Below are 27811 nucleotides of genomic sequence, written 5' to 3' on the forward strand. Positions count from 1 at the left end.
AAGCTCCTGCGGCCCCACTATCTGCACCGCAGTCTGAGCAGCAATCTAAGTCAAGCCACCCGGTACCACTAACTGCCGCAGCGCCGACAATCTTCTCCGCACCATTGATTCCGACCATGCAAGAGCTGTCGAGTCCGGTGCGTGACAGCTCCCCGGCACATGCCTCGGTAGAGCTTCTCGTTCCCACTACCCCAGAGACATTTGCTACGGCGAGGGAACTTATTGCGTTAACGGAGCCCACCCTGCCTCAACCCCCGGCACCGCCGGTGCGGGTTATTCAATCGACAGGCAAGCCTGCCATGGTAAGACCACCTTCCATCGGCACCTCAGGCAGACAGCACTCAAGATCGAGGTCCCGCCAACGCTCCAGATCCAGGCGCCGCTTGCAGTCCCAGTACCGATCTCTTCCTCGGTACCGGTCGCACTCGCGGCACCACTCGAGGTCCCACTCCGTACCGGACTGATACCCCAGGCACTGGTCCAGCTCCCGGCACCGTTCGCACCGCAGCCACTCTCATCATAGGGCATCAAGATCCCGGTCGACCTCCCGGCACCGTGCCGGTTGCAGGTCCCGATCACGCTCTCGGTACTGGTACGGATCCTGGTACCACTCTCCGGTGCGGCACGAAATACAGTACCCTAGAGACAGGGCTTATCCTCAAACGGCCTTCGCTTCACCATGGCCATTGAGGCACGCGTCTGAGTCATCGCACGCTGATAGTGCCGCCTGTCCCGACTCAGAGACACACAGCCGGGCTCTCCATGAGGCTCATGGTCCAGATCAAGATCCTCATCAGTGGTCCTTTTGAACACCTTGGGCATATCACCAGGCCCAAGGCGAACCCACGGTACGATCACGTTCCGCCGTGTTGGAACATCGCGCACCGGAGGCCACTGTTAGCCGCCCCCCTCCAGCGGGTACAGATCACTCTCCTCAGGCACCAGACCCTCAGGTCCTCCCGGACCCTGACGTACCTCCGGACCAAGAGTCCCTACAGGAACCACTGGTGCCAGGTCTGTCATCCTCCTCTTCACCCGACAAGGCAGTGGCCGATACATCCTCCTTGGGCCCGCCCCCTATCGACCTCCGACCTCACCAGGACCTCTTGAGGCGAGTCGCCTTAAATATCAATCTCCAGGTGGAGGAGGTCCCGGAGGTTGAAGACCCAGTAATAGACATACTGTCAGCGGATGCACCAACCCATGTAGCTTTGCCATTTATATGCTCCATCCAGGCCAAGGCGGACACAATCTGGCAATCCCCGGCGTCTATCCCTCCTACTGCCAAAGGGGTGGAAAGAAAGTATATGGTACCCTCCAAAGAGTATGAATACCTATATACCCACCCTCCTCTGTGCTCCTTGGTGGTTCAATCCATCAATGAGCGAGAACGCCATGGCCAGCAAGCCCCCGCCCCAAAATCGTGGGAGGCTAGACGGATGGACCTGTTGGGATGTAAAGTCTACTTGGCAGGGGGCCTCCAACTCAGAGTGGCGAACCAACAGGCCCTGCTCAGTAGATATAATTATTACACCTGGCAGTCGGTGGGTAAGTTCACTGAGCTGGTCCCACCAGACTCCCGCCAGGAATTCCAAGCCCTTCTCGAGGAAGGAAAGAAAGTGGCACAGACGTCCCTGCAGGCCTCCCTCAACGCTGCGGATTCGGCAGCCAGAACCGTGGCCTTGGGAATTACGATGAGGAGGATCTCATGGCTGCAAGTGTCAGGTCTACCTCCTGAACTGCAACACACCATCCAGGACCTGCCGTTTGAAGGCCAGGACCTTTTTTCCCAGAAAACAGACCCTAGGCTGCAGAGTCTTAAGGACAATCGGGTGATCATGCGTTCCCTTGGGATGCACACTCCACAGACCCAATGGAGGTCCTCCCGTAGCCACCCTCAGTGCCCTTACCCCCCGTCCAGATCGCGACAAGACTTTGGCAGAAGGTGCGGTCGTAGGAACCACTAACGACAATCTGGATACCAAGGCGGACACAATACTGGTCCCGCCAAACCAGTGATGGGCCCGAAAGTGAACTTTTGAAAGTGCGCACGAGAGCAGAGCACCAGTCTTTCCCCAGGATCCCCTTCTGTTTTCCAACCGCCTTTCCTCCTTCCTCCCTGTGTGGTCCCAATTAACCTCGGATCGTTGGGTCCTACGCACGGTGGAATTTGGATACCACCTCCAATTTATTTCTCCCCCTCCCCATCCCTCTTCAGGGACCCCTCTCACGAGCAATTCCTCTGGCAAAAGGTTCGCACGCTCCTCTCGATCGGAGCTATAGAGGAGGTACCGGAGGAATTAAGGGGCAGGGGATTTTACTCCCAATATTTCCTAATCCCCAAAGCGAAAGGAGGTCTTCGACCCATCCTGGACCTGCGAGGACTCAACATGTTTTTAAAGAAGTTGAAGTTCCGCATGGTATCCCTGGGGACCATTATCCCTTCCTTGGATCCCGGAGACTGGTACGCTGCTCTCGACATGAAGGACGCATATTTCCGTATCACTATTTATCCCCCCCACAGACGGTACCTATGGTTTACGGTGCACCACCAACATTTCCAATTTGCGGTCCTTCCATTTGGCCTCTCTACGGCCCCTCGCATCTTTACAAAGTGCATGGCGGTAGTGGCCGCCTTCCTCCGTCATCGGCGAATACATGTGTTTCCTTACCTAGGTGACTGGCTTATTCGAGGGACCTCCGAGGCCCAGGTCACCCGGCACGTAGCCATCATCACGGACCTATTCGAGAGACTGGGCCCGATGATCAATCTAGAGAAGTCTACTCTCGTGCCCACTCAAAGAATAGAATTCATTGGGGCCATTCTGGACTCCAAACTCGCAAAAGCCTGCCTGCCACTGCCCTGGTTTCAGGCACTAGTCTCTGTTATAAAAAGCCTCCAAATCTTTCCGACCACCTCGGCTCGCACCTGTCTGAGCCTCCTTGGTCACATGGCCGCATGTACCTTTGTAACCAAGCATGCAAAACTACACATGCGTCCCCTTCAAACCTGGCTCGCCTCATTGTACCATCCAGCCAGAGATACCATAGACATGGTGATCACCATTCCTCAGAGCATCTTAGACTCCCTCAACTGGTGGCTAACACCCTCCCTGGTTTGTGCAGGACTGCCGTTCCATCTGAGGCAGCCCTCGGTATCCCTAACGACAGACGTGTCGTCTCTCGGCTGGGGGCTCATCTAGACCATCGTCACACGCAAGGCCTCTGGTCATCTCAAGAGCTAGCATTGCACATAAACGTCCGGGAGCTGAGAGCAGTCCACCTGGCATGCCAGACGTTCCTACAACATCTGCAAGGTCGTTGTGTTTCAGTGCTTACCGACAACACAACGGCCATGCACTACATAAACAAGCAGGGAGGGACTCGATCCTCCCTTCTTTGTCAGGAGGTGATCCAATTGTGGGAGTTTTGCATAGCTCACTCGATAGACCATGTAGCATCGTTCCTCCCGGGAGTCCGGAACACCCTGGCAGACCATCTCAGCAGATTTTTTCAGTCTCACGAGTGGTCGCTTCGCCAGGACGTTCTGCATTCCATCTTCCAGAAGTGGGGCTTTCCCCATATAGACCGCTTCGCTTCCCGCGACCACAGGAAGTGCCAGAAGTTCTGCTCCTTCCAAAGTCTAGCCCCGGGCTCGATATCGGATGCCTTCCTAATCTCATGGAAGAACCAGCTGCTGTTCGCCTTTCCTCCCTTCCCACTGGTGCACAGGATTCTTTTAAAGCTCCGCAGGGACAGAGCTCGCCTGATCCTGATCGCCCCTGCGTGGCCCCGACAGCACTGGTACACCACGTTGCTGGACCACTCGATAGCCAACCCAATCCCTCTGCCCCTGCATCAGGATCTTATAACGCAGGACCACGGCAGGCTTCACCACCCGGACCTGCAATCCCTCCATCTCACAGCATGGCTCCTGCATGGTTAACCCAGTCGGAGTTACGTTGCTCTGCCCCAGTGCAAGAGGTACTCCTGGGTAGCAGGAAACCTTCCACCCAGTCTACGTACTTGGCCAAGTGGAAGCAATTTTCTTGCTGGTGTCAAACACTAAATGTAACACCAGCGGAGGTTCCCATTCCCACTATATTGGACTACCTCTGGTATCTTAAACAGCAAGGCCTCGCTATCTCTTCATTGCGAGTGCACTTGGCAGCTATTTCTACTTTCCACCCTGGAGAAGGTACTTACTCTGTCTTCTCCCACCCTATGGTCTCGAGGTTCCTCAAAGGTTTGGAGTGTCTATACCCCCTAGTACGACGCCTCGCCCCTTCCTGGGACCTCAACTTGGTCCTGACAAGACTTATGACTCCTCCATTCGAGCCCTTGGCAACCTGCTCACTCCTGTATTTGTCATGGGAAACAGCTTTCCTTGTGGCCATCACAGCGGCTAGGAGAGTCTCTGAGCTTTGGGCTCTGATGGTGGACCCACCATACACGGTGTTCCACAAAGACAAGGTGCAGTTACGTCCACATCCAGCGTTCCTCCCTAAAGTAGTCTTGGCCTTCCATCTCAACCAGGACATATTCCTCCCGGTCTTCTTTTCCAAACCGCATACATCTTGTAGAGAACAGCAGTTGCATTCCCTCGACGTCCGTAGGGCGCTCACCTTCTACATTGACCGAATGAGACCCTTCCTCAAAACGCCCCAACTTTTTGTGGCAGTGGCAGATCGGATGAAAGGCCTACCCATCTCTTCTCAGAGAATTTCGTCATGAGTAACGGCGTGCATCCGTACTTGCTATGATCTAGCTCATGTCTCTCCGGGACATATTACTGCTCATTCTACCAGGGCTCAGGCCTCATCGGCCGCCTTCCTAGCTCGAGTACCCATCCAGGAGATATGTCGAGCAGCTACGTGGTCTTCAGTACATACCTTCACTTCCCATTATGCCCTGGTGCAACAATCCAGAGAGGACGCAGCCTTCGGCTCTGCGGTTCTACACGCTGCAGTATCTCAGTCCGACCCCACCGCCTAGGTAAGGCTTGGGATTCACCTAATTGGAATGGATATGAGCAAGCACTCGAAGAAGAAAAGATGGTTACTCACCTTTGTAACTGTTGTTCTTCGAGATGTGTTGCTCATATCCATTCCAAAACCCGCCCTCCTTCCCCGCTGTCGGAGTAGCCGGCAAGAAGGAACTGAGGAGTGGACGGGACGGCAAGGGTATATATTCGGTGCCATAGGGGCTCCATGCCAGGATTCGCCCAGCCGACCCACCGAGTGTTGCTAGGGTAAAAATCTTCCGACGGACGTGCACGCGGCGCGCACACACCTAATTGGAATGGATATGAGCAACACATCTCGAAGAACAACAGTTACAAAGGTGAGTAACCGTCTTCCATGCTGCATGGAAGATGTCATTTTGTAGAACACTGTACTGGTGAGGTCATGCTGCAAGCCCATATTATTTTGCTGCTGTCTGGAGTGGTGGAATAAGTAAGTCTTAAAATGGGGTCATGCAGGCAAAAAAGTTGGGAATTGCTGTAATAAACCATTATACAGCGTCTATATGTAAACACAACATTCAATTACATCATGTAATGGCAGACAGCTAAAAAGTGACAAGTTTTTAAAGTGGTTATATACCAATGCTAAAAGTCTAAATAATAAGACAGATGAACTAGAGTGCCTCATATAAAATGAGGATATTGATGTAACAGGCATCACGGAAACTTGGTGGAATGGGGATAATCAGTGGGACACAGTAATACCAGGATACAAAATGTATCAGAAGGACAGAACTGGTCCTGCCAGTGGCAGAGTGGCACTATATGTGAAACGAAAGTGTAGAATCAAATGAAGTAAAAATCTTAAATGAACCAAACTGTACCATAGAATCTCTATGGGTAGTAATTCCATGCTTGAATAATAAGAATATAGCAGTAAGGATATATTGCACACCACCTGACCAGGATGGTGATAGCGACTGTGAAATGTTCAGGGAGATTAGAGAGGCTATTGAAATAAAAAACTCAAAAATAATGGGGTATTTCAACTAACCCCATATTGACTGGGTACATATCACCTCAGGAAGGGATGCAGAGATAAAATTTCTTGACACCTTAAATGACTGCTTTTGGAGCAGCTAGTCCTGGAACACACAAGAGGAGAGGCCATTCTTGATTTTATCAGGCCCAAGAGCTGAATATAGCTGGACTGCTTGGTAATAGCGACCATAATATAATTAAATTTAACATCCCTGTGGCGGGGAAACACCACAGTGGCCCAACACTGTAATATTTAATTTCATAAAGGGGAACTACACAAAAATGAGGAGATTAGTTAAACAGAAATTAAAAGGTGCAGCACCAAAAGTGAAATCCCTGCAAGCTGCATGGAAACTTTTTTAAAAGACACCATAATAGAGGCTCAACTTAAATATACACCCCAAATTAAAAAACATAGTAAGAGAACCAAAAAAGAGCCACCATGGCTAAACAACAAAGTAAAAGAAGCAATGAGAGGCAAAAATGCATCCTTTAAAAAGTAGAAGTTAAATCTTAATGAGGAAAATAGAAAGAAGCATAAACTCTGGCAAATGAAATGTAAAAATATAATTAAGAAGGCCAAAAAAGAATTTGAAGAACAGCTAGCCAAAGACTCAAAAAGTAATAGCAAAAAAAATTAAAGTACATCAGAAGCAGAAAGCCTGCTAAACAACCAGTAGGGCCACTGGACGACTGAGATGCTAAAGGAGTACTCAAGGATGATAAGGCCATTGTGGAGAAACTAAATGAATTCTTTGCATCGGTCTTCATGGTTGAGGATGTGATGGAGATTCCCAAACCTGAGTCATTCTTTTTAGGTGACAAAACTGAGGAACTGTCCCAGATTGAGATGACATTAGAGGCGGTTTTGGAACAAATTGATAAACTAAACAGTAATAAGTCACCAGGACCAGATGGTATTCACCCAAGAGTTCTGAAGGAACTCAACATAAGAACATAAAAATGGCCATACTGGGTCAGACCAAAGATCCATCAAGCCCAATAACCTGTCTGCCAACGGCCAATGCCAGAGGGAGTGAACCTAAGAGGTAATGATCAAGTGATCTCTCTCCTGCCATCCATCTCCATCCTCTGACAAACAGAGGCTAGAGACACCATTCCTTACCCATCCTGGATAATAGCCATTAATGGACTTAACCTCCATGAATTTATCTAATTCTCTTTTAAACTCTGATATAGTCCTAGCTTTCAAAACCTCCTCAGGCAAGGAGTTCCACAGGTTGACTGTGCGCTGTGTGAAGAAGAACTTCCTTTTATTTGTTTTAAACCTACTGCCCATTAATTTTATTTGGTGGCCCCTAGTTCTTAAATTATGGGAACAAGTAAATAACTTTTCCTTACTCATTTTCTCCACACAGCTCATGATTTTATATACCTCTATCATATTCCCCCCGCCCCTCCAGTCTCCTCTTTTCCAAGCTGAAAAGTCCTAGCCTTTTTAATCTTTCCTCATATGGGACCCGTTTCAAACCCCTGATCATTTTAGTTGCCCTTCTCTGAACCTTTTGTAATGCCAATATATCTTTTTTGAGATGAAGAGACCACATCTGTACGCAGTATTCAAGATGTGGACGTACCATGGATTTATATAAGGGCAATAAGATATTCTCCATCTTATTCTCTATCCCTTTTTTAATGATTCCTAACATCCTGTTTGCTTTTTTGACTGCCACTGCACACTGCGTTGACGTCTTCAGAGAACTATCCGCAGTGACTCCAAGGTCTCTTTCCTGATTAATTGTAGCTAAATTAGCCCCCATCAGATTGTATGTATAGTTGGGGTTATTTTTTCCAATATGCATTGCTTTACATTTATCCACATTAAATTTCATTTGCCATTTTGTTGCCCAGTCACTTAGTTTTCTGAGATGTTTTTGAAGTTCTTCACAGTCTGCTTTGGTCTTAACTATCTTTAGCAGTTTAGTATCATCTGCAAACTTTGCCACCTCACTGTTTACCCCCTTTCTCCAGATCATTTATGAATAAGTTAAATAGGATTAACAAATTTATTTGGGCATAAGCTTTCCTGGACTAGAACCCACTTCATCGGATGCATGAAGTGAAAAATACAGGAGCAGGTATAAATACATGAAAGGATGGGTGTTGCTTTACCAAGTGTGAGGTCAGTCTAATGAGATAAATCAATTAACAGCACGATATCAAGGGAGGAAAAATAACTTCTGAAGTGGTAAGAGAGTGGCCCATTACAGACAGTCGACAAGAAGGTTGTGAGTAACAGTAGGGAGAAATTTAGTATTGGGGAAATTAAGTTTAGGTTTTGTAATGACCCAGCCACTCCGAGTGTTTATTCAGGCCTAATCAGATGGTATAAAGTTTGATACTTACCACTTCAAAAGTTATTTTTCCTTCCTTGATATCCTGCTGTTAACTGATTTATTTCATTAGACTGACCTCACACTTGGTAAAGCAAACCCCCATCCCTTCATGTATTTATACCTGCTCCTGTATTTTTCACTTTATGCATCCGATGAAGTGGGTTCTAGTCCATGAAAGCTTATACTCAAATAAATTTGTTAGTCTCTAAGGTGCCACAAGGACTCATCATTGTTTTTGCCGATACAGACTAACACGGCTACCACTCTTAAATAGGATTGGTCCTAGGACTGACCCTTGGGGAACACCACTAGTTACCCATCTCCATTCTGAAAATTTACCATTTATTCCCACCCTTTGTTCCCTGCCTTTTAACCAGATCTCAATCCATGAAAGGATCTTCCCTCTTATCCATGACAACTTAATTTATGTAAGAGCCTTTGGTGAGGGACCTTGTCAAAGGCTTTCTGGAAATCTAAGTACACTATGTCCACTGGATCCCCCTTGTCCACATGTTTGTTGACCCCTTCAAAGAACTCTAATAGATTAGTAAGACATGATTTCCCTTTACAGAAACCATGTTGACTTTTGCCCAACAATTTATGTTCTTCTATGTGTCTGATAATTTTATTCTTTATTATTATTTCAGCTATTTTGCCCGGTACCGATGTAGGCTTACCGGTCTGTAATTGCTGGGATCACCTCTAGAGCCCTTTTTAAATACTGATGTTACATTTGCTGTCTTCCAGTCATTGGGTACAGAAGCTGATTTAAAGGACAGGTTACAAACCATAGTTAATAGTTCCGCAATTTCACATTTGAGTTCTTTCAGAACTCTTGGGTGAATGCCATCTGGTCCCGGTGACTTGTTACTGTTAAGCTTATCAAATAATTCCAAAACCTCATCTAATGTCACTTCAATCTGTGACAATTCCTCGGATTTGTCACCTACAAAGGACGACTCAGGTTTGGGAATCTCCCTAACATCCTCAGCCATGAAGACTGAAGCAAAGAATTAATTTAGTTTCTCCGCAATGACTTTATCATCTTTAAGTGCTCCTTTTGTATCTCTATCATCCAGAGGCCCCACCAGTTGTTTAGCAGGCTTCCTGCTTCTGATGTACTTAAAAACATTTTGTTATTACCTTTTGAGTTTTTGGTGAAATTGATGACGAAGTAGGTATTCACCAATGAAAGCTTATACTCCAGTATGTCTGTTAGTTTGTAAGGTGCCACAGGACTCTTTGTCGCTTTTTACAGATCCAGACTAACACGGCTACCCCTCTTATACTTAACTGTAGTCTGTAACCTATCATTTAAATCAGCTGGAGGTTGACTGGAGGATAGCTATGTGACACCAATTTTTAAAAAGGGCTCCAGAGGTGACCCCGGCAATTACAGGCCAATAAGCCTGACTTCAGTACCTGGCAAACTGGTTGAAAGTATAGTAAAGAGCAAAATTGTCAGACACATAGATGAAGAAAATTTGCTGGGGAAGAGTCAACATGGTTTTTGTAAAGGGAAATCATGTCTCACCACTCTACTAGAATTCTTTGAGAGGGTCAACAAGCAGTGGACAAGGGGGATACAGTGTATTTAGATTTTTAGAGAACCTCTGACAAGGTCCCTCACCAAAGGCTCTTATGTAAATTAAGTTGTCATGGGTAAGAGGGAAGAACCTTTCATGGATTGGTAACTGGTTAAAAGATAGGAAACAAAGGGTAGGAATAAATGGTCAGTTTTCAAAATGGAGAGAGGTAAATAGTGGTGTCCCCCAGGGGTCTGTACTGGGACCAGTCCTATTCAACATATTCATAAATGATCTGGAAAAAGGGGTAAACAGTGATGTGGCAAAATTTGCAGATGATACAAAACTACTCAAGATAGTTAAGTCCCAGGCAGACTGCGAAGAGCTACAAAAGGATCTCTCAAAACTTGGTGACTGGGCAACAAAATGGCAGATAAAAGTCAATGTTGATCAATGCAAAGTAATGCACATTGGAAAACATAATCCCAACTATACATATAGAATGATGGGGTCTAAATTAGCTGTTATCACTCAAGAAAGATATCTCGGAATCATTGTGGATAATTCTCTGAAAACATCCACTCACTGTGCAGCGGGAGTAAAAAATTTGGCTTCATTAAGAAAGGGATAGATAATAAGACAGAAAATACCATATTGCCTCTATATAAATCCACGTTATGCCCACTCCTTAAATACTTTGTGCAGATGTGGTTGCCCCATCTCAAAAAAGATATATTGAAGTTGGAAAAGGCTCAGAAAAGGCCAACAAAAATTATTAGGGGTATGGAGCGGATGCCATATGAGGAGAGATTAGTAAGACTGAGATGTTTCAGCTTGGAAAAGAGACGACTAATGGGGGGCTATGATAGAGGTCTATAAAATCATGACTGGAGAAAGTAAATAAGGAAGTGTTATTTACTCCTTCTCATAACACAAGAACTAGGGATCACCAACTGAAATGAATAAGCAGCAGATTTAAAACAAACCAAAGGAAGTATTTTTTCCACACAATGCACAGTCAACTTTTGGAACTTTTTGCCAGAGGGTGTTGTGAAGGCCAAGACTATAACAGGGTTCAAAAAAGAACTAGATAAGTTCATGGAGGGATAGGTCCATCAATGGCTATTAGCCAAGATGGGAAGGATGGTGTCCCTAGCCTCTGTTTGCCAGAAGCTGGGAATGGGCGACAGGGGATGGATCACTTGATGATTACCTGTTCTGTACATTGTCTCTGGGGCACCTGGCATTGCCCACTGTTGAAAGACAGGATACTGGGCTAGATGGACCTTTGGTCTGACCCAGTATGGCCATTCTTATGTTCTTACATTCAACGTGGAATTGAAATGTATTAAGGGTGCAGATTTAAGTGGTTTTCTCATTTAAATACTTGGGGAAATCTTAAAATATGCAGAAATGAAATATATCTAGAGACAGCTTAGGCTGCTGCTGGGTAAGGTAGAGCAGGAATAATTTATCAGTCTCTCTGAAATGGGTCTTCTTTTGGCTGATTTGAAAACTATTTTGAGTGACCATATTGAAGGAGGCAACTTATTGTGCCCTTTCTTTTCCTGTCTTAGAGTTTCACTGATGTTTTGCCATGGTAACTGTTCTAGGTCCAGATCCTGCTTTACCAAAGTTATTGTGAGTTTTGCCACTGATTTATAATGGGAACGTGGTAAGGTCATTTGAAAACAACAGCTAAATGTACAAGTTTAGTGTGCTCATTCTGATTAAAATGCCAGAATTATTGTTTGTTCTTTTCAGTTTTCCTCCCCTCTGCAAACTAAGTGCCTGATGCTGCAAGCCTTATATATGATGAGCTCCAATTTATGTTCATACCTGTGTATGGATCCTATGAGGTGCTGAGCATCCTTTACTCGCAATAAAAGTCAGCTGCAATTGAGGGCATTCAGCATATCGCAGGATTGAGCCATTGCAGAGTTTACAGCATTGGACCCTAATTTTATGTTACTAATAGATACCATAATATCAAACAGTAGTTTGTTCAGTTTCCATATGTAACACAGGTAACTCTGAAGAGTTACATCTCTGAGAACTGGTTATGAGTAGTTCTGTGCAAATTATTTGACTTCTTATAAGTAATGTAACTAAATAGAGTTTTGTTACTGCAGAGCACCTAAAGGAACCATTCCTAATAGCAGTTCAAAATGATCGTTTGAGGACCATGCCAGCAAGCTTCCTACCTCCATCACCTGTTAACAAACCAGGTAGAGTAAGAACAAAAATATTTAGAATTATAGGATTAATGACCATTAAACAAATTTAGAAATATTTTTGTTTGTTGTCAGTGCTACTTTCCCAGTCAAGTTTGTTTTATCTTTTGTGAAAATGGTACTTTAAAAAACAGTTGTGTGTGTGTTTGGCACCTATAAACAGCATATTGATAGTGACACTAGAATTAAGCTTGTTGATTGGTCCATTTTAAACCCCTATTTTAAAACGTATCTTTTTTAAAGTCAGTTTCAGGCTGATGGTTTTTCATGCTTGTTATCTGTCAAAGGTGGCTTATTTTTTAAAGGAAAGTATGAAGAAATTTTTATAACCTGTCTGTTTAAAAAAAACAAAACATTTCCAAGCTTTAAGTTGTTCAGATGCATTCTACACTGTGATTTTAAGCTGCTGTGTGGAATCTATGTAGTTTTCAAACTGCAATGCTTTCTTTGCTAAGGCTTAGCAAAATTGATAGAGAAAGAAAAGTTTTGATTTCTAAAATGGGGTACTTGGCATGTGTTCTATGCCATTATCATTTTTCTCCCACCTAGGTGTTCTTCTTTTGGGAGATGCATATAACATGAGGCACCCTCTGACAGGTGGAGGAATGAGTGTTGTTTTGAATGATATTAAAATATGGAGACACTTGCTCCAGGATATTCCAGATCTTTATGAGGATTCTGCTGTTCTTCAGGTGAGACATTATTTTGAGGTTAGAATTATAATTGTGCTTTCTGAGTAGCGTTGCCAACCTATTTCAAAAATAAGGGACTGTTTTCTTAGCGCGTCTGCCCCACCCCTTCTAATGTTGCTGTCATCAATAATAATAATTAATAAATAAGCAGCACTCACCCACATTCTCCTGAGGTATTTCTTGCTGCTTTTTGCAGCACTCAGCAACTTCGGATCTTGTTGTATAGAGATGAAGACATAAAGGATGTCCCTTCTAATAAGGGACTGTTGGCAACCCTATTTCTGGGACATGCCTAGGCTTGTGTTTATGCAATTTCTTTCACTTACTTAAAATTTCTTCCAACTTCGGGGTGGAGCAATTAATAGTTCTTTGCTCATCTAGTGAAAGCTGTTTTTCAATGTTCTTGTGAATCATTAAACTGCTGTGGATGGCAGGAGGGATAAAATGGGGCCCAACTGGGGCCATCCCTCCCTCCCTATCTAAATTCAGAACCAGGCAGGGTAGACACTCCCTCCCTCATCCATTCTGAGGAAATTAAGACCCAGGTGGTGCCTCTGTTCCCCACTCTTCTTGCTATGTAGCATGTGGGTGGGAGTGGGGAAGAAACTACAGAGAGGAATCAGCCAGAGACTGTAGCTGGTAGGAGCAGTTGCAGAAGAAGCCAGATCAAGGACCTTTTGGACACTTAGAGAAGTTTCTAAAATGTTTGACTGGACTTTTACTGTCCTGTGGTAATTGGCTATTTGCTCCATTCCTTCCCCTTCCCCTCCCTCAGTCTCTTCACCTCAGCATTGCTCTGTGCCTGCCCCTCTTACCCTCTTTTCCTTTGCCCTTCACCCTTCTTCCTTCAGCATCTTCTCTCCCTTCATGTTTTCCATTTTTTAGCTTCTCCTCTTCTAACCAAATCCACTGCAAACAAATGTGACATTAACTTGAAGTTTGCCGCCATCACATTGTTCGCTCTGCTTGTGTATTATATCCCATTTCCCCATCCTGTTTTTGTCTTGTCTATTTAGATTGCAAGCACCTTGGATCAGGGATTGTCTGTGTTTGGACAGTGCCTCACACAATGAGGTCTCATTTGAGATTGGTCTTTAGGCACTGCTGCAATAAACATGATTAATAATTGGTTTTGCCAGCATCCTTTATGTGCCACTTCATGCTGTGATCTAGTCAGATCTCACAAACTAAGAGCTTGTGTATATGGTGGGGTAATGAGCTCTACAGAAGTGAGATTTCTAAAGCACACTAAGATGTTGCACATTAATTGGTCTCTGTAGACCCTATTGGTGCACACTAAAGAACCCCTTGTGTGCTTTAAAATAGTGCTATTTCAGGCAGCACTATGGTTAACCACAACAGCAGAATCTACACAGACCCATTTGTGTGCTTTAACAGTCACACCCTTGTAGAAGATCTTACCCCACTATGTAAGGGGTATATTTTTCAAAGCGTTCATGGATATATTTTTCAAAAGTGACAGGTACTTCACAGCTTAAATCCCATCGATTTTCAAAGTTGCTAGTCACCAAGGTGCTTTTGAAACTTTTACCCTACATCTCTAAATACACTCTTCAGTATCAGTTGAATGTGATATTCTTCTTCACTTGCTCCTAAACTGTTGTTATGCACAGTAAATATTGTTTTCAGTTCAGAAAAATGTACACAAATTAGGTCCAGCAAGAGTACCTGTAGAGGAAAGAATCAAAAAGTGGTGGTGGGCATAGTTCTACTGTTTTGAAAGAGTCTACCATTTTAAGCTATACATTCCATACCTATATAAAGACTAATCCAAAGCCTATTGAAGTCAATTGAAAGACACCATTGATTTCAATGGGCTTTGAAATAGGTTTATAAGAGGGAAATTATATTTAAAATAGTAGACTCATTCAAAACAGTACAAAATTTTTAGCGTGGCCAGTTAAACAATGTTTAGTTTGGCAGATCAATGTGTAAAAGAGGGAAGAATAAGAATTTACAAATATTTGGAGGGGTAAATACCCAGGATGGAGAGCAATTATTAAATGGGAAAGTGGGGTATAACTGGGAGGAATGGATGAATATCTGAAAAAACCGTGTGTATACTATAGGATATAGTCTTCCAAGGAAATAATGAAAGCCCCATTAGTTAGAACATTTTTCCTGTTTCTTCTCTATTTCAAGAGATATTATAGGGGTTGGCAGGGGGATAGACCTTATGATGTAACAGGTCTCTTCCATATCAAAGTTCCATGATTTTATTATCCTATTGGCTACAGCAGAATGGGGGAAGAAGAGATCTAATTGGCTTTTAAACAGGCTGATGTCAATATTATAGTTGAGACAGATTTTGACCTTTAAATAGAAAAAGTGTACAAAATCTGTAGGAAGATAATACAGTAGCACTATACCTTTTTAGAAAGAAAAGAGTATCTTCCTGTGCCCTGATATAAAGATTTTTTTTTTTTTACCTTTACAGGCAAAAAAGACATTTTACTGGTCAAGAAAAAAATCTCATTCTTTTGTAGTGAATGTTCTTGCTCAGGCCCTTTATGAACTGTTTGCTGCCAGAGATGGTAAGTACATTTAAGAGAACTTCTGTAATTAATTGCAACTTATTAAATAAGTACACTCTCTGTGTATTTTCATGCATGAGCATGTATTGCATTTATAATTTTCAAAAGATTTTAGAAATACTTGTCAGTGTTAGACTATGCCTCCATAACTGTGAGTAGTGCTGGTGTCTGGTGTGAGCTGACATTTTGCTGATAATGTCTCAGCAAACAGCCCAGGGACAATTGGTATAAGGAATTCCGTTTAAAAAACATATTTGTGGTGCCTGAATGTAGTACTCACAGACTAGTAAGTGTTTTGTAAGGTTATTCTTTACTTAAATAGTAAGGCCCAATCCAAAGCCCATTGAAATCAATGAATGACTCCCATTAACTTCAGTAGACTTTGGATCACAGCTTTATTTGGTTTTAGGTGGTTTTAGTAGTTACTGAAGATATTTTTAATTCCTTTTCTAGATTCCTTGCATCTACTAAGGCAAGCATGTTTCCATTACTTCAAACTTGGGGGAGAGTGTGTCTCGGGTCCAGTTGGATTGCTATCTGTGTAAGTTATATAAAATATCGAAACACCTACTGTACTGTATCAGAAACTAGCATAGACCATAGTTAATGGATTGCCGTCCACTAATGCAGACCCTTGCTGACCCTGAGTGGACAACTGCATGGACAGAAGGGTCCACACTAGCAAACCTCTTTAGGATTGGTCCTTATTTTGTTTTATGCCTTTCATATAAAGTGGTGTCCCAAAATGCTGAACAGTTAGAAGATTCCACTAAAACAGTTTGGAGAGGAAGTAAGATACGTGGGCATGAGAGTTTCAGTGAGACAAAGAGGTTCAGGATGGTTGAAGACTTGATGATAGCTGGCACAATTCGTTCACCAAGAGCTGAGTTTATGTAAAGCTACAGAAGAGGCCAGTTCTAGATGAGTGGAGGGAGCAGGGATGGGAGCACAGAGAGGCAGGTTCTTTGAAGAAGGTTGGTGTGAGTCTGGATGGTATTTAAAATGGGACAGTTTTGAACTGTATCCTGAAATGGATAAAACAATAGACCGTGCTTCTTTGAGCATATGAGAAAGAGGGCTGCTGCATTCCTCGCTCAGCGCACGTCCAGACTAACCCGCGGCATCGGCGGGTTAAAATCGATTGCTTGGGGATCGATATATCGCGTCTAGTCTGGACGCGATGTTTCGATCCCCGAGCACGCTTACATCGATTCCGGAACTCCATCAACCCGAACGGAGTTCCGGAATCGACACGGAGAGCCGCGGACATCGATGCCGTGCCGTCCAGACGGGTGAGTACCTCGATTTTAGAAATTCGACTTCAGCTACATTATTCCCGTAGCTGAAGTTGCGTATCTAAAATCGATTTTAATACCTAGTCTGGACGTGGCCTCAGTGGAGTCAAGAGAGCTGGATCTACGGAGGCTATTAGGAAGGGAGTTGAAATACTCCAGACGGGAAATGATAAAGGCAGAGATGAGGACTGCAGCAGAAATGGAGCTGAGGCAATGGTGTATCAGGGTAATGATGTAGGAGGAATTACTTAGCACACAGCAACTCCAAGTTATGCCAGATTCTTCCACTGTAGACAGCAGGGCTGGGATTGTTTAGATCAAACAGATGTTAGTAGTGTGCTAAGAAAAATCTATTAAATTAATATGTAAGACTGAAAATTCTATAGTGCTTCAAATTTCTCTTTATTAATGTGTTTTCTCTTCTGTCTGTACAGCGTATCTCCTAAACCCATGGTACTGATTGGCCACTTCTTTGCCGTTGCGCTATATGCTGTTTATTTTTGCTTTAAATCAGAGTCCTGGATCATGAAGCCACGAGCGTTTTTCCGTGGCGGTGCTGTACTTTACCGAGCTTGCTCTGTAATATTTCCACTTATTTGCTCTGAAATGAAGTATATAGTCTATTAAATATTAGAGGGAATTGATTGGAGGAAGACTATGTGAAACTCACCAAGCCTTTACAGTCTTTTGGACAAGTACTGTTCAACACTATATTATGTTCACTTCTGTTTAAAGTGCAACCCCCTGTTCAGGATTTGGCTTAATTTTATTCTTGTGGGTATATGTACATATGTAAATATATGTTCCTTTACCATGTAAATTTAAAAATGACTTAACTGTTTACAAGGACCATAATTAACTGTTAACATATGGTAGGAAAGTGCCACTTCTGGCAGAGGACAATTTCCTCACTTTATCCATTGCATAGAATGTACCTATAATATTGATGATGTTAATAAAATGCAGAGTGAACAGTTTAAATCATTTGCTGTTGCATCCTTCAATGTTTCCATGGATTGTTTGTTTTCTTTATTACTGTGAAATATTGTAAGAAATTTTTCATTTATTTCATTAAAAGTCTTTGCCTCTATTTTATTTCAGTTGCAATTAAAATAGCAATCTACTGACACTTAAAAGGACACTGTCAAGGGGTTTCAGGTTAAAAAATTACCATATATTTAAACTTCCTTACTGTTGCAATTGTCATCCTATATTAAGTAGCTAATTTAAAAAAATCATTCTCTTCACTAGAATTACTTTATGCAAGAGGTTACCAGATCACAATTTGTTTAACAACTCTGTATTTCATTCAAGCTACCTTCTTCCAGTTCCACATCTCACTTTATTTAAAAGACTTACCTTTCATTTTGCTTGTGCAACAGAAGTTAACAAATACTGACCATTTAACAGAAGTATAGCTACAAGTTGTACACACCAAAAAAAAAAAAATCAGCCAGGACCTATTCCAAGTGGATATTAAAAATAGTAGTAAAGATTATTTAAAAACGCATGAAAGAGACTTCAAAAGTGTCCTTTTTAATACTTGGTTTTTGTTTTTCTTCTACAAGTTATTGCACGTGACCAAAAAAATGTAATGCCTTTTACTGACAATATTCCTCTCAATGTTACCTTTAATAATGTCCTTTCCTCTGCTGTTTTTTTTTGTTTTGGCCCTACCTTTCTTTTGACTGTGTTATGCATACTGGATGGCTCTTTCTTTTTGGCTCACCTAAAAACCCTTTTATCAGCACTGCCAACAGGTTGGAAAGTAATGACAGATCACTCTTTTTTCCTCTACAATTTACAAAAAATTGAGTATGTATCTTTAAAAAAAAATGACAGATTACATAGCTGTATATAAACATAATCAACTTTTCTGTTGGACTTTGAAAAATATTTATGGAGAGACTTTTAATACTTTATTTTATAAATATTTCAAATAACTTTTTTTTCAAGTGAAAACAGAAATAGGTATATTTTTCTAACCAATTTCACTCTTCATTCCCTATTGAAATTAAACATTGCTACTTTAATAACTGATAACTTTACTCAAAGGGAAAACAGTAATATTTTCAAATCCCATTATATATAAAAATTAAACGATGCCACTTTAAGGGTATTCAAAGTTTACAGCATTTATATTTAAAGTGTTTTCATAATTTGTGGAGTCTAATTTTTGAAATATTATGGATTGGTTTAATGTATTCTTAATGTATGTTTTATATATAAATATTCTTTGCAATCAATCCCCTGTAAACCAGGGCCTAAAGATCCTGAGCCAAATATGCACCCCCAGCTAACTAAGTTAAATAAAGTTATGATACTTATTGTTCATTTGTAGATTTGTCACTTTCTCTGGGTAATGAATGTTGTAAGGCACTGATTTAGCAGGGACCACTAACATGCTTAAAGTTACACACGTGTTTAAGTACCTTTCTGAGTCTGGATCTAAGGACGGATACCAAAGGACAAATACTACTCATTAGAATTTGTAATAGGGGAACAGTAAATCCTGTGTGTGCTTGTGTTGAAGAGCAACTTGCAAATGTAACTTGATTAAATGGACATATAATTTGTCTACAGAACAAGATACAAAACATTTTTGAACAAACATGATGAGGTGTTGAACTGGGATCTATTTAAAATACATAACAGTGACATAGACTCCAGTGTGCTACTAAAAATACAAGCACCACATAGCATCCTGCTGCCACCTGAAAGTAAAAGCTGAACTTATTTGCATGGTTATATTAGATGCTCAGCAAACTCAGGCTAAACAATGTAGTTGCTATAATAAAGGTTCATATAAATAAAAGGTTTCACGTTAGATCATCAAATACTAGAACTATCCTATGAGAAAAGTGGAAGAGATCTTATCTAGATTTCAAAATCCAAAAGTAATTTCAGTTTTGCATGCAATTTTGACTTGATACAGAAAGGGCATAACTCTGCACTTGCAGCTCCCCTTTTTGAAGCTATGTGTTAAATTTAAGCAGTCACTCATGGCCTGACTTTTCTCCCATTGAAGTAAATGGAAGTTTTACTACAAGAATGAGCTCCACCCACACTCAAACCTGCACACAGGAAGCTCCCCTTTAAGCATGGTATCCGCCATCAAGGGACACCAGGGACCCATACTGCCCTACCCCTCCTTCTCCTGAGCACTTTGGAAAATCCCACTTCCTGGGTGAAATCCTGGCCCCATTGAAGGCAATATAAGTTTTGCCATTGCCTTCAACAGGATCAGGATTTTTCATCCTGTAGGTTTAACCAACATCCTTTCAGAATTGCCAAAGCACCTGAGGGGTATCAGGCTGAAACTCATATCAGAGTCTTTCTCTGGGGTCTGAGGATTTTAAATCACATCAGGATCTTCTGAGGCAAATGGCTTCAATCTTGGGCATTCAGGCTGAGTTTGTGCAGGAAAATACACACAAGTTGATGGACATTCTGCAGTCCTTGGCCCCAGAAAAGGTAGCTCTCCCTATAAATGAAGTACTATTGGAACCCGCTGTGACAGGTTGGATCACAGAACCCACCTTGGGAGCTGCCACCAGATGTGCCAAGACCACCTCTGCTCCTGCTTTCCTGCCCTGTCAGTTTGGGACTTCAGTTCCCTGCCTGGTTTATAGACTCATAGACTCATAGACTCTAGAACTGGAAGGGACCTCGAGAGGTCATCGAGTCCAGTTCTCTGCCCTCATGGCAGGACCAAATACTGTCTAGACCATCCCTAATAGACATTTATCTAACCTACTCTTAAATATCTCCAGAGATGGAGATTCCACAACTTCCCTAGGCAATCTATTCCAGTGTTTAACTACCCTGACAGTTAGGAACTTTTTCCTAATGTCCAACTTAAATCTCCCTTGCTGCAGTTTAAGCCCATTGCTTCTTGTTCTATCATTGGAGGCTAAGGTGAACAAGTTTTCTCCCTCCTCCTGATGACACCCTTTTAGATACCTGAAAACTGCTATCATGTCCCCTCTCAGTCTTCTCTTTTCCAAACTAAACAAACCCAATTCCTTCAGCCTTCCTTCATAGGTCATGTTCTCAAGACCTTTAATCATTCTTGTTGCTCTTCTCTGGACCCTCTCCAATTTCTCCACATCTTTCTTGAAATGCGGTGCCCAGAACTGGACACAATACTCCAGTTGAGGCCTAACCAGTGCAGAGTAAAGTGGAAGAATGACTTCTCGTGTCTTGTTTACAACACACCTGTTAATGCATCCCAGAATCACGTTTGAGCCAGAATCACTAGCCTGCTGCAAACTCAGACCCAGGTCGGAATCACGTCCCCTAACAGCTGTAGGCTTGCCTGAAAGCAGCTCACAGAAGTGTTCTTGTCTTCAACACTCAGATGCCCAATTCCCAATGGGGTCCAAACCACAAATAAATCCGTTTTACCCTCTATAAAGCTTATACAGGGTAAGCTTTATACAGGGTAAACTCGTAAAATTATTCTCTCTCTACAACACTGATAGAGAGAGATGCATGGCTGTTTGCTCACCCAGATATTAACACATACTCTGAGTTAATAAGTAAAATGATTTTTATTAAATACAGAAAGTAGGATTTAAGTGGTTCCAAGTAGTGACAGGCAGAACAAAGAGAACTACTAAGTAAAATAAAACATGCAAATTGTGTCTAATACAGTAAGAAACTGAATACAGATAAGATCCTCACCAGTTCCAGAATGCTTCTTTTTACAGACTAATCTCCGTTTAGTCTGGGTCCAGCAATCAGTCACTGTCCTTTGTTCCAGTTTCCTTCAGGTATCTTTGGGAGTGGAGAGGTTCTCTCTTTCAGCCATTTGAAGACAAAATGGAGGGGTCTCTCACAGGCTTAAATAGACTTTCTCTTGTGGGTGGAGATCCCTTCCTCTCTCTTATGCAAAGTCCAGCTACAAAATGGAGTTTTGGAGTCACCTGGGCAAATCACATGTCCACACATGACTGAGTTCCTTACCAGCCAAGACACATTCCTAGGAAAGCCTAGATGTGGATTGGTGTCTTCAAGCTCATTGTTGGCCTAAGTGTTTCTTGATTGAGAAAGAATAGTCTTTTCTCAGGAAGCTGACCAACTGCTTCACTACAGCCTACGTAGAATCAAACAAGTATGTAGCCAATATTTATAACTTCAAATACAAAAATGATACATGCATACAAATAGGATTAATAGATTCAGTAGATCATAACCTTTACAGAGATGTTACATGGCATATGTAGCATAAAACACATTCTAGTTATGTTATATATATATACATCCAAAAGCATATTTCTATAAAGCCTTATGGGTGGCACCGTCACACCTGCAAAGATTGTGGGATACCCGTGCTTCCTTACTTCCAACAGGGAAGTGTACTGACAAATGAAACTATGTTCCGGTGCAAAGTCCTGAGTGCTTCTATTCTCATCCAGCCCCCAACTCCCTTGTTGTAATGGCAACTAGAGAGAGATTGTTTCATGGGAGAAAAGAGTCCATACCTAAGGCCAAGAGACTAAGAGGTTGGTTTGATGGGGAGAAAAATGTATTTGATCTCATCCTACAAATGAGCATTGCAAATCAGCAAGTGCTGTTCTCTCCATTCACAAAATCATACTTTGAGACTATAATCCAAGTCACAGACACGTCGCCTAAATCCTCCAAAGAAAAGCTCAGGATATTCATTACAGAAAGTTGACTGGTTGCCAAGATGTCTTAGAAATCAGAACTGGACATAGGGATGTAAGATTCCAGAATTAATGTCTTTCCTCCTCCTCTCTTAAAGTCCCCATATTATTCTGAAATATGCTACCACTTCTTGTTGACAGTGCCATTCCGACAAGCCTCCATAGTCAAAACTGCCAAAGACAGAGGTCAACACCATCACTGGCAGCAACGGTGTGCTGCTGAGATTCTGCCCCAAACCACTCCTTCTCTGGTCCGGATCAAGGGGGCACCACAGGATAGGGGGAGAGCTGCTGCGGGACAGGGGGTGCCTAAGGGAGGAGGAGGAGAGCTGCCGTGCGGGGGAGGGAGTTGCCACTGCCGGAGCACATCAAGGCGGGGCGGAGGAGGGCGCAAGGTGGAAGTTTTGTCTATGGTGCGAAACATCCTTGAACCGGCCCTGTCAACGAGACACATTAGCACAGTCAACGTGTCATTTACATGATGGCAGGAAAACACAAGCTTTTTCACCCACGTGGCACAACACGGGCCTTTGCACTAGTCTGGCTCTGTGTAAAACAAGGCCTTCAAATTGTTGGCCTGCTGGAAAATGGCCCTGAATCCAATGATGCAAGACTGAACTTCTTTCATTTCCTCTGTAGCAGTAGATGCTGAGAGCGCAACATAAACCAGATGAGCAGGACAGATAATGGGCAGCAGCTCCGGCTTCTGAGTGAGTTTAACGTCCCAGGCAAACTTGTCCCTGTAGGATGCAGAAGTTGTATCAGTTGTGGCCAATATAGCTGGTACATCTCAACCCTGTTAGTTATGGCTGCGGCGACAAAACACTTGTGAGCAGCGGGAACGAATGTCTCCTCAGCACAAAAGCACCCAGGCTTTCTGACTTTGAAATCAACCAACAGTAACTGACGGCCAAGACTTGGAAGGCCCAAAGCATCGGGAGACTCCTGAAAAATCAGACTAGATGCCACATCTCCATCCATTCCTTGCATCAGCTTTGCTACTCATCATTATCTTTCAGAGCCTTACGAATCAGGTTGTCCGCATTAGGAAGGGTTTTTGCTGCTGGACACTATTGCACAAAGTCACTAAGAGGCCGCCCCCCTCGGCAATTAACGGTGACTGTCCGAGGAAACAAAGAGCGTGCCCAAAGTTATTGACACGCTCGTGCTCTGGGCTCTCTTTGGCTAAAGGCCCACTGAAAGCTCCTCATATTGACTGTTTATCCTAAAGCTCACTTTCTTCTTTAAGCTTCTCGTGTTGCTTGCTTTTGACATGCTCCTTTATTCGGTCATCGCGAGCGCTGACCTCAACGCTGCCGTACTTGCAGCGCAATGCATCCTCTTGGCTCCCGTCTTTACTTGTCTTGAAAAGTTCGAAGCACTGATTTTCTTGTTGGTATTCAGGCATAGATCTGCAGTTTTGAGCGAAAATTTACCTTCTTAGCTTACCTTCTCTATCAGTGGGTGATTGATTGAGCGATTAAAGTCAGCGCGGCGCTAAACGGACGCAAAGAAATAGGCAGGCAGCGTCTCCTTGAGGGCCGATCATACCGTGATATTAATGTGATTTGATTTTTCCAATCTCCACCGTATGTGGGTGTTTTGTGTTTTACACTGCGAGACTCCTTCAGGCTCAGAACTTCAAGACACAATTGCAGAAAGTGTTAGTGTTTACCAAAAATAAGGACCTGAAAAAACTATTGAGTGGTTTGATAAAATAGCATGTCAATGCTCCCGCTCCCTGAAGAATGGTAAGACTGGCCCTGGGGTTCAGGAAACACCCCTCGTTGCGGAGCCCGGCTCCCCACCGCTGACTTTCTCCAGTTTGGTCTCTGGTGCCAAAGAAAGGTGCTCTGGGTGTCCAAAACTGCATAGGCTGTGGTTTCAAGAGAGCTCTTGGCTTGGCCAGCTAGAGGATTGTTGTCTTAGGGAGCGGGGAGAAGATTGGTTGAGTGGCCTGTCTGTGTCTTCAGTTTATGCAAATGACAGGGGATGGCTACTTTGAGCATCTTTGCTTTGATAGGCAGCCTAGGGAAGGGGCCCATGGAGGGCAGACTTGAGAGCCAGGATCTGTTCACGAGGGGCTTCTGGTAGCGCTCTCTTTCTCGGGAAGGCCAAATTGTAGCACCCACCAGTTAGAGGACAATGCGCCGGGATGGTCTGTGACTATCCGGCAGAGCATTGGTTAAGGTTGTGCTTTCAGGGATCATTTTTTTTGTTGGTGACTGGAGAAGGGTGGTTGTCAAAGCCTGGCCTTGCTAACCACAATGAGGAACTGTAGTGTTTCTTTCTGAGCATAACAATGGCTGAGAGTGCTGTAGAAGAGTGTCTTGCTCTTCCTGAGAAGAGCAGGAGAAGGAAACACAGTCTGAGTGGTTAGCTTTGAACTTGTTCTGTTGGGTGTGAAGAAAAGGGTGGGTGTTCCCCCCTGGGAGCTGTGCTCCTTGTGGCTTTGGTGTGCTGAGTTCTCAGCAGTGAAATGCTCTGTCTGCTTTCAGCTGTTGTGTGACTGGGTGGTATCTATCAGCAGGCTTCAGAGAAGAGCTTTCTTTGTGCACATTACTGTGTCTCCATGCTGTCCTTGCTCCTCGTCTCTGCAATCAGCAGGTTTCCCATAAAAAGGTGGTCTTTTATCTCTTGCTTCTTCTGCTTCATCTGAATAGCTTTTTCTCCTTCCTTCACTGAGTCTGACAATGCTTCTCCCCATGGTGCCTGTCAATTGTCCTCCATGCTGGAAGCAATGGATGACGCTTCCCTGCTAACACCCCCGGAGCCACTGGCGCTTGGGGAGATTTTGTGTCTTCCCGCGTGGCAAAGCTGAGATGGGCAGGATAGTAGCCAGGATTCCCACCATTCTTGCTCTCTGAGAAGCCTAGACCATGTCCCCAGCTCTAAGTTAAACGCTGCTGAGCGACCTTCATCCAGGTGAATAGCCCTTAGAAATTGTAAGGGGGATTATCTGGACTCCGGTCCGGTTCAAAGGAAAACCTATGGCTCTATAACCCAGCTTTGAAGTAGTGGTCTGTGTTTCCCGTTTTTACTTGTAAAAAAGAAAATCTGGGAATTTTTCAGTGTTTGTTTTCCAAACCTTCAAACCAGCATGGAATCAGGATAAATATCAAAAAAAAATTTAAAACCTGTGAAAAATTGGGGTGGGGGGGAGGAGGGGAAGGAAAACATTTTGCAATATAAGCATTTTATGACAGTAAAATATGAACTTTCTTTTAATGTACAGAGGTATATTTTGTCTCTCTCGGAGCTAGTAGTTTTTCCATAATCCTGGTTTGCGTACGCTCAGGGAATTTTCTTCAAGCTCTCCTCGCTCAGGTTGAGCCTCATGCTGGCTTGGAGGTAGTCCATCTTTGAAACTATGCACTCTGCCTCAATAGATAAGGGGGTACACTCAAAGCTCACCGTGCCTCTTTGCTGCAGTTGGGAAGTGTGTCTTGATGACTGTTCCAAAAAGCCAGCACATCCAGTTTTGCATTGTCAGGGGTAGGCAAGTTTATGTAAGTAGTAAATTCTCCTTTCCGATTTGAAAGTTCATCTTTAGTGGCAAATAGTTGCACCACTCTGGCATAACGGCCGCAGTCTGCTGCAAAATTCACCTTGAAGAAGGGGGTGAAACACCTGGAAGAGGACATTCCAAAAAGAATCTTCGTCCCCCCCGCACTTTGGGGTTCAGATTACGGGTCACGGTCGTCTCCCATTTCTCGCTGAGCATTGTATGGAAGGTTTTGAATGCTTTTTTGGTTTTCTTGTGTTCCAGGGTCAGAAGGATTTCCAGAAACAGCTGGGTTTTCTCGCTGTCTGCTTCTCCTTCAGCTTTTGTGCTCAATTCAGCTGAGATTTTGGTTGTCAGGATCCATTAAAGATATGTGTTGGCAAACGTCTTGGCAGTAGGCAGAGAAAACGCCAGTGTTTTCTGTGTGTCACGCAGCGATTCCAAGCTTCCGACAGTGAACATCACCTTGGTGCACAGAATCTGGCAGTCATTCTGCTTAGTCGCCAGTCTCTTCAGAGTTTCTGCTTGAGAACCAACAAACTCAGGATGATCTAGGAGACGCATTAGCACAGTCGACGCGTTATTTACATGATGGGCAGGAAAATACCAGCTCCTCTTCCCACGTGGCACAACAGGGGGGCCTCTGCACTGGTCTGGCTCTGTGTAAAACAAGGCCTTCAAATTGTTGGCCTGCTGGAAAATGGCCCTGAATCCAATGATGCAAGACTGAACTTCTTTCATTTCCTCTGTAGCAGTAGATGCTGAGAGCGCAACATAAACCAGATGAGCAGGACAGATAATGGGCAGCAGCTCCGGCTTCTGAGTGAGTTTAACGTCCCAGGCAAACTTGTCCCTGTAGGATGCAGAAGTTGTATCAGTTGTGGCCAATATAGCTGGTACATCTCAACCCTGTTAGTTATGGCTGCGGCGACAAAACACTTGTGAGCAGCGGGAACGAATGTCTCCTCAGCACAAAAGCACCCAGGCTTTCTGACTTTGAAATCAACCAACAGTAACTGACGGCCAAGACTTGGAAGGCCCAAAGCATCGGGAGACTCCTGAAAAATCAGACTAGATGCCACATCTCCATCCATTCCTTGCATCAGCTTTGCTACTCATCATTATCTTTCAGAGCCTTACGAATCAGGTTGTCCGCATTAGGAAGGGTTTTTGCTGCTGGACACTATTGCTGCACAAAGTCACTAAGAGGCCGCCCCCCTCGGCAATTAACGGTGACTGTCCGAGGAAACAAAGAGCAGTGCCCAAAGTTATTGACACGCTCGTGCTCTGGGCTCTCTTTGGCTAAAGGCCCACTGAAAGCTCCTCATATTGACTGTTTATCCTAAAGCTCACTTTCTTCTTTAAGCTTCTCGTGTTGCTTGCTTTTGACATGCTCCTTTATTCGGTCATCGCGAGCGCTGACCTCAACGCTGCCGTACTTGCAGCGCAATGCATCCTCTTGGCTCCCGTCTTTACTTGTCTTGAAAAGTTCGAAGCACTGATTTTCTTGTTGGTATTCAGGCATAGATCTGCGGTTTTGAGCGAAAATTTACCTTCTTAGCTTACCTTCTCTATCAGTGGGTGATTGATTGAGCGATTAAAGTCAGCGCGGCGCTAAACGGACGCAAGGAAATAGGCAGGCAGCGTCTCCTTGAGGGCCGATCATACCGTGATATTAACGTGATTTGATTTTTCCAATCTCCACCGTATGTGGGTGTTTTGTGTTTTACACTGCGAGACTCCTTCAGGCTCAGAACTTCAAGACACAATTGCAGAAAGTGTTAGTGTTTACCAAAAATAAGGACCTGAAAAAACTATTGAGTGGTTTGATAAAATAGCATGTCAATGCTCCCGCTCCCTGAAGAATGGTAAGACTGGCCCTGGGGTTCAGGAAACACCCCTCGTTGCGGAGCCCGGCTCCCCACCGCTGACTTTCTCCAGTTTGGTCTCTGGTGCCAAAGAAAGGTG

At 43.7% G+C, this 27811-nt stretch overlaps 1 protein-coding gene and 1 pseudogene across 1 annotated transcript in view; both read left to right on the forward strand.

Moving 5' to 3' along the window:
• The window catches only part of SQLE (squalene epoxidase), a 34299-nt gene extending 15299 nt beyond the window's left edge, over nt 1-19000 (forward strand). Inside the window, exons 8-12 of the mRNA XM_050940955.1 lie at nt 12023-12118; nt 12674-12816; nt 15275-15371; nt 15825-15912; nt 17101-19000. Coding sequence (XP_050796912.1) covers nt 12023-12118; nt 12674-12816; nt 15275-15371; nt 15825-15912; nt 17101-17293 — 617 coding nt within the window. The 3' untranslated portion in view covers nt 17294-19000. The remainder of the gene's footprint in view (nt 1-12022; nt 12119-12673; nt 12817-15274; nt 15372-15824; nt 15913-17100) is intronic.
• Nucleotides 19001-24525: 5525 nt separating this feature from the next.
• On the forward strand, nt 24526-24715 carry LOC127046034 (uncharacterized; annotated as a pseudogene).
• The last annotated feature ends 3096 nt before the right edge of the window (nt 24716-27811 follow it).

This window comes from Gopherus flavomarginatus, chromosome 2 (genome assembly GCF_025201925.1).
Source record: "Gopherus flavomarginatus isolate rGopFla2 chromosome 2, rGopFla2.mat.asm, whole genome shotgun sequence".
NCBI classification, from domain to species: Eukaryota; Metazoa; Chordata; order Testudines; family Testudinidae; genus Gopherus; species Gopherus flavomarginatus.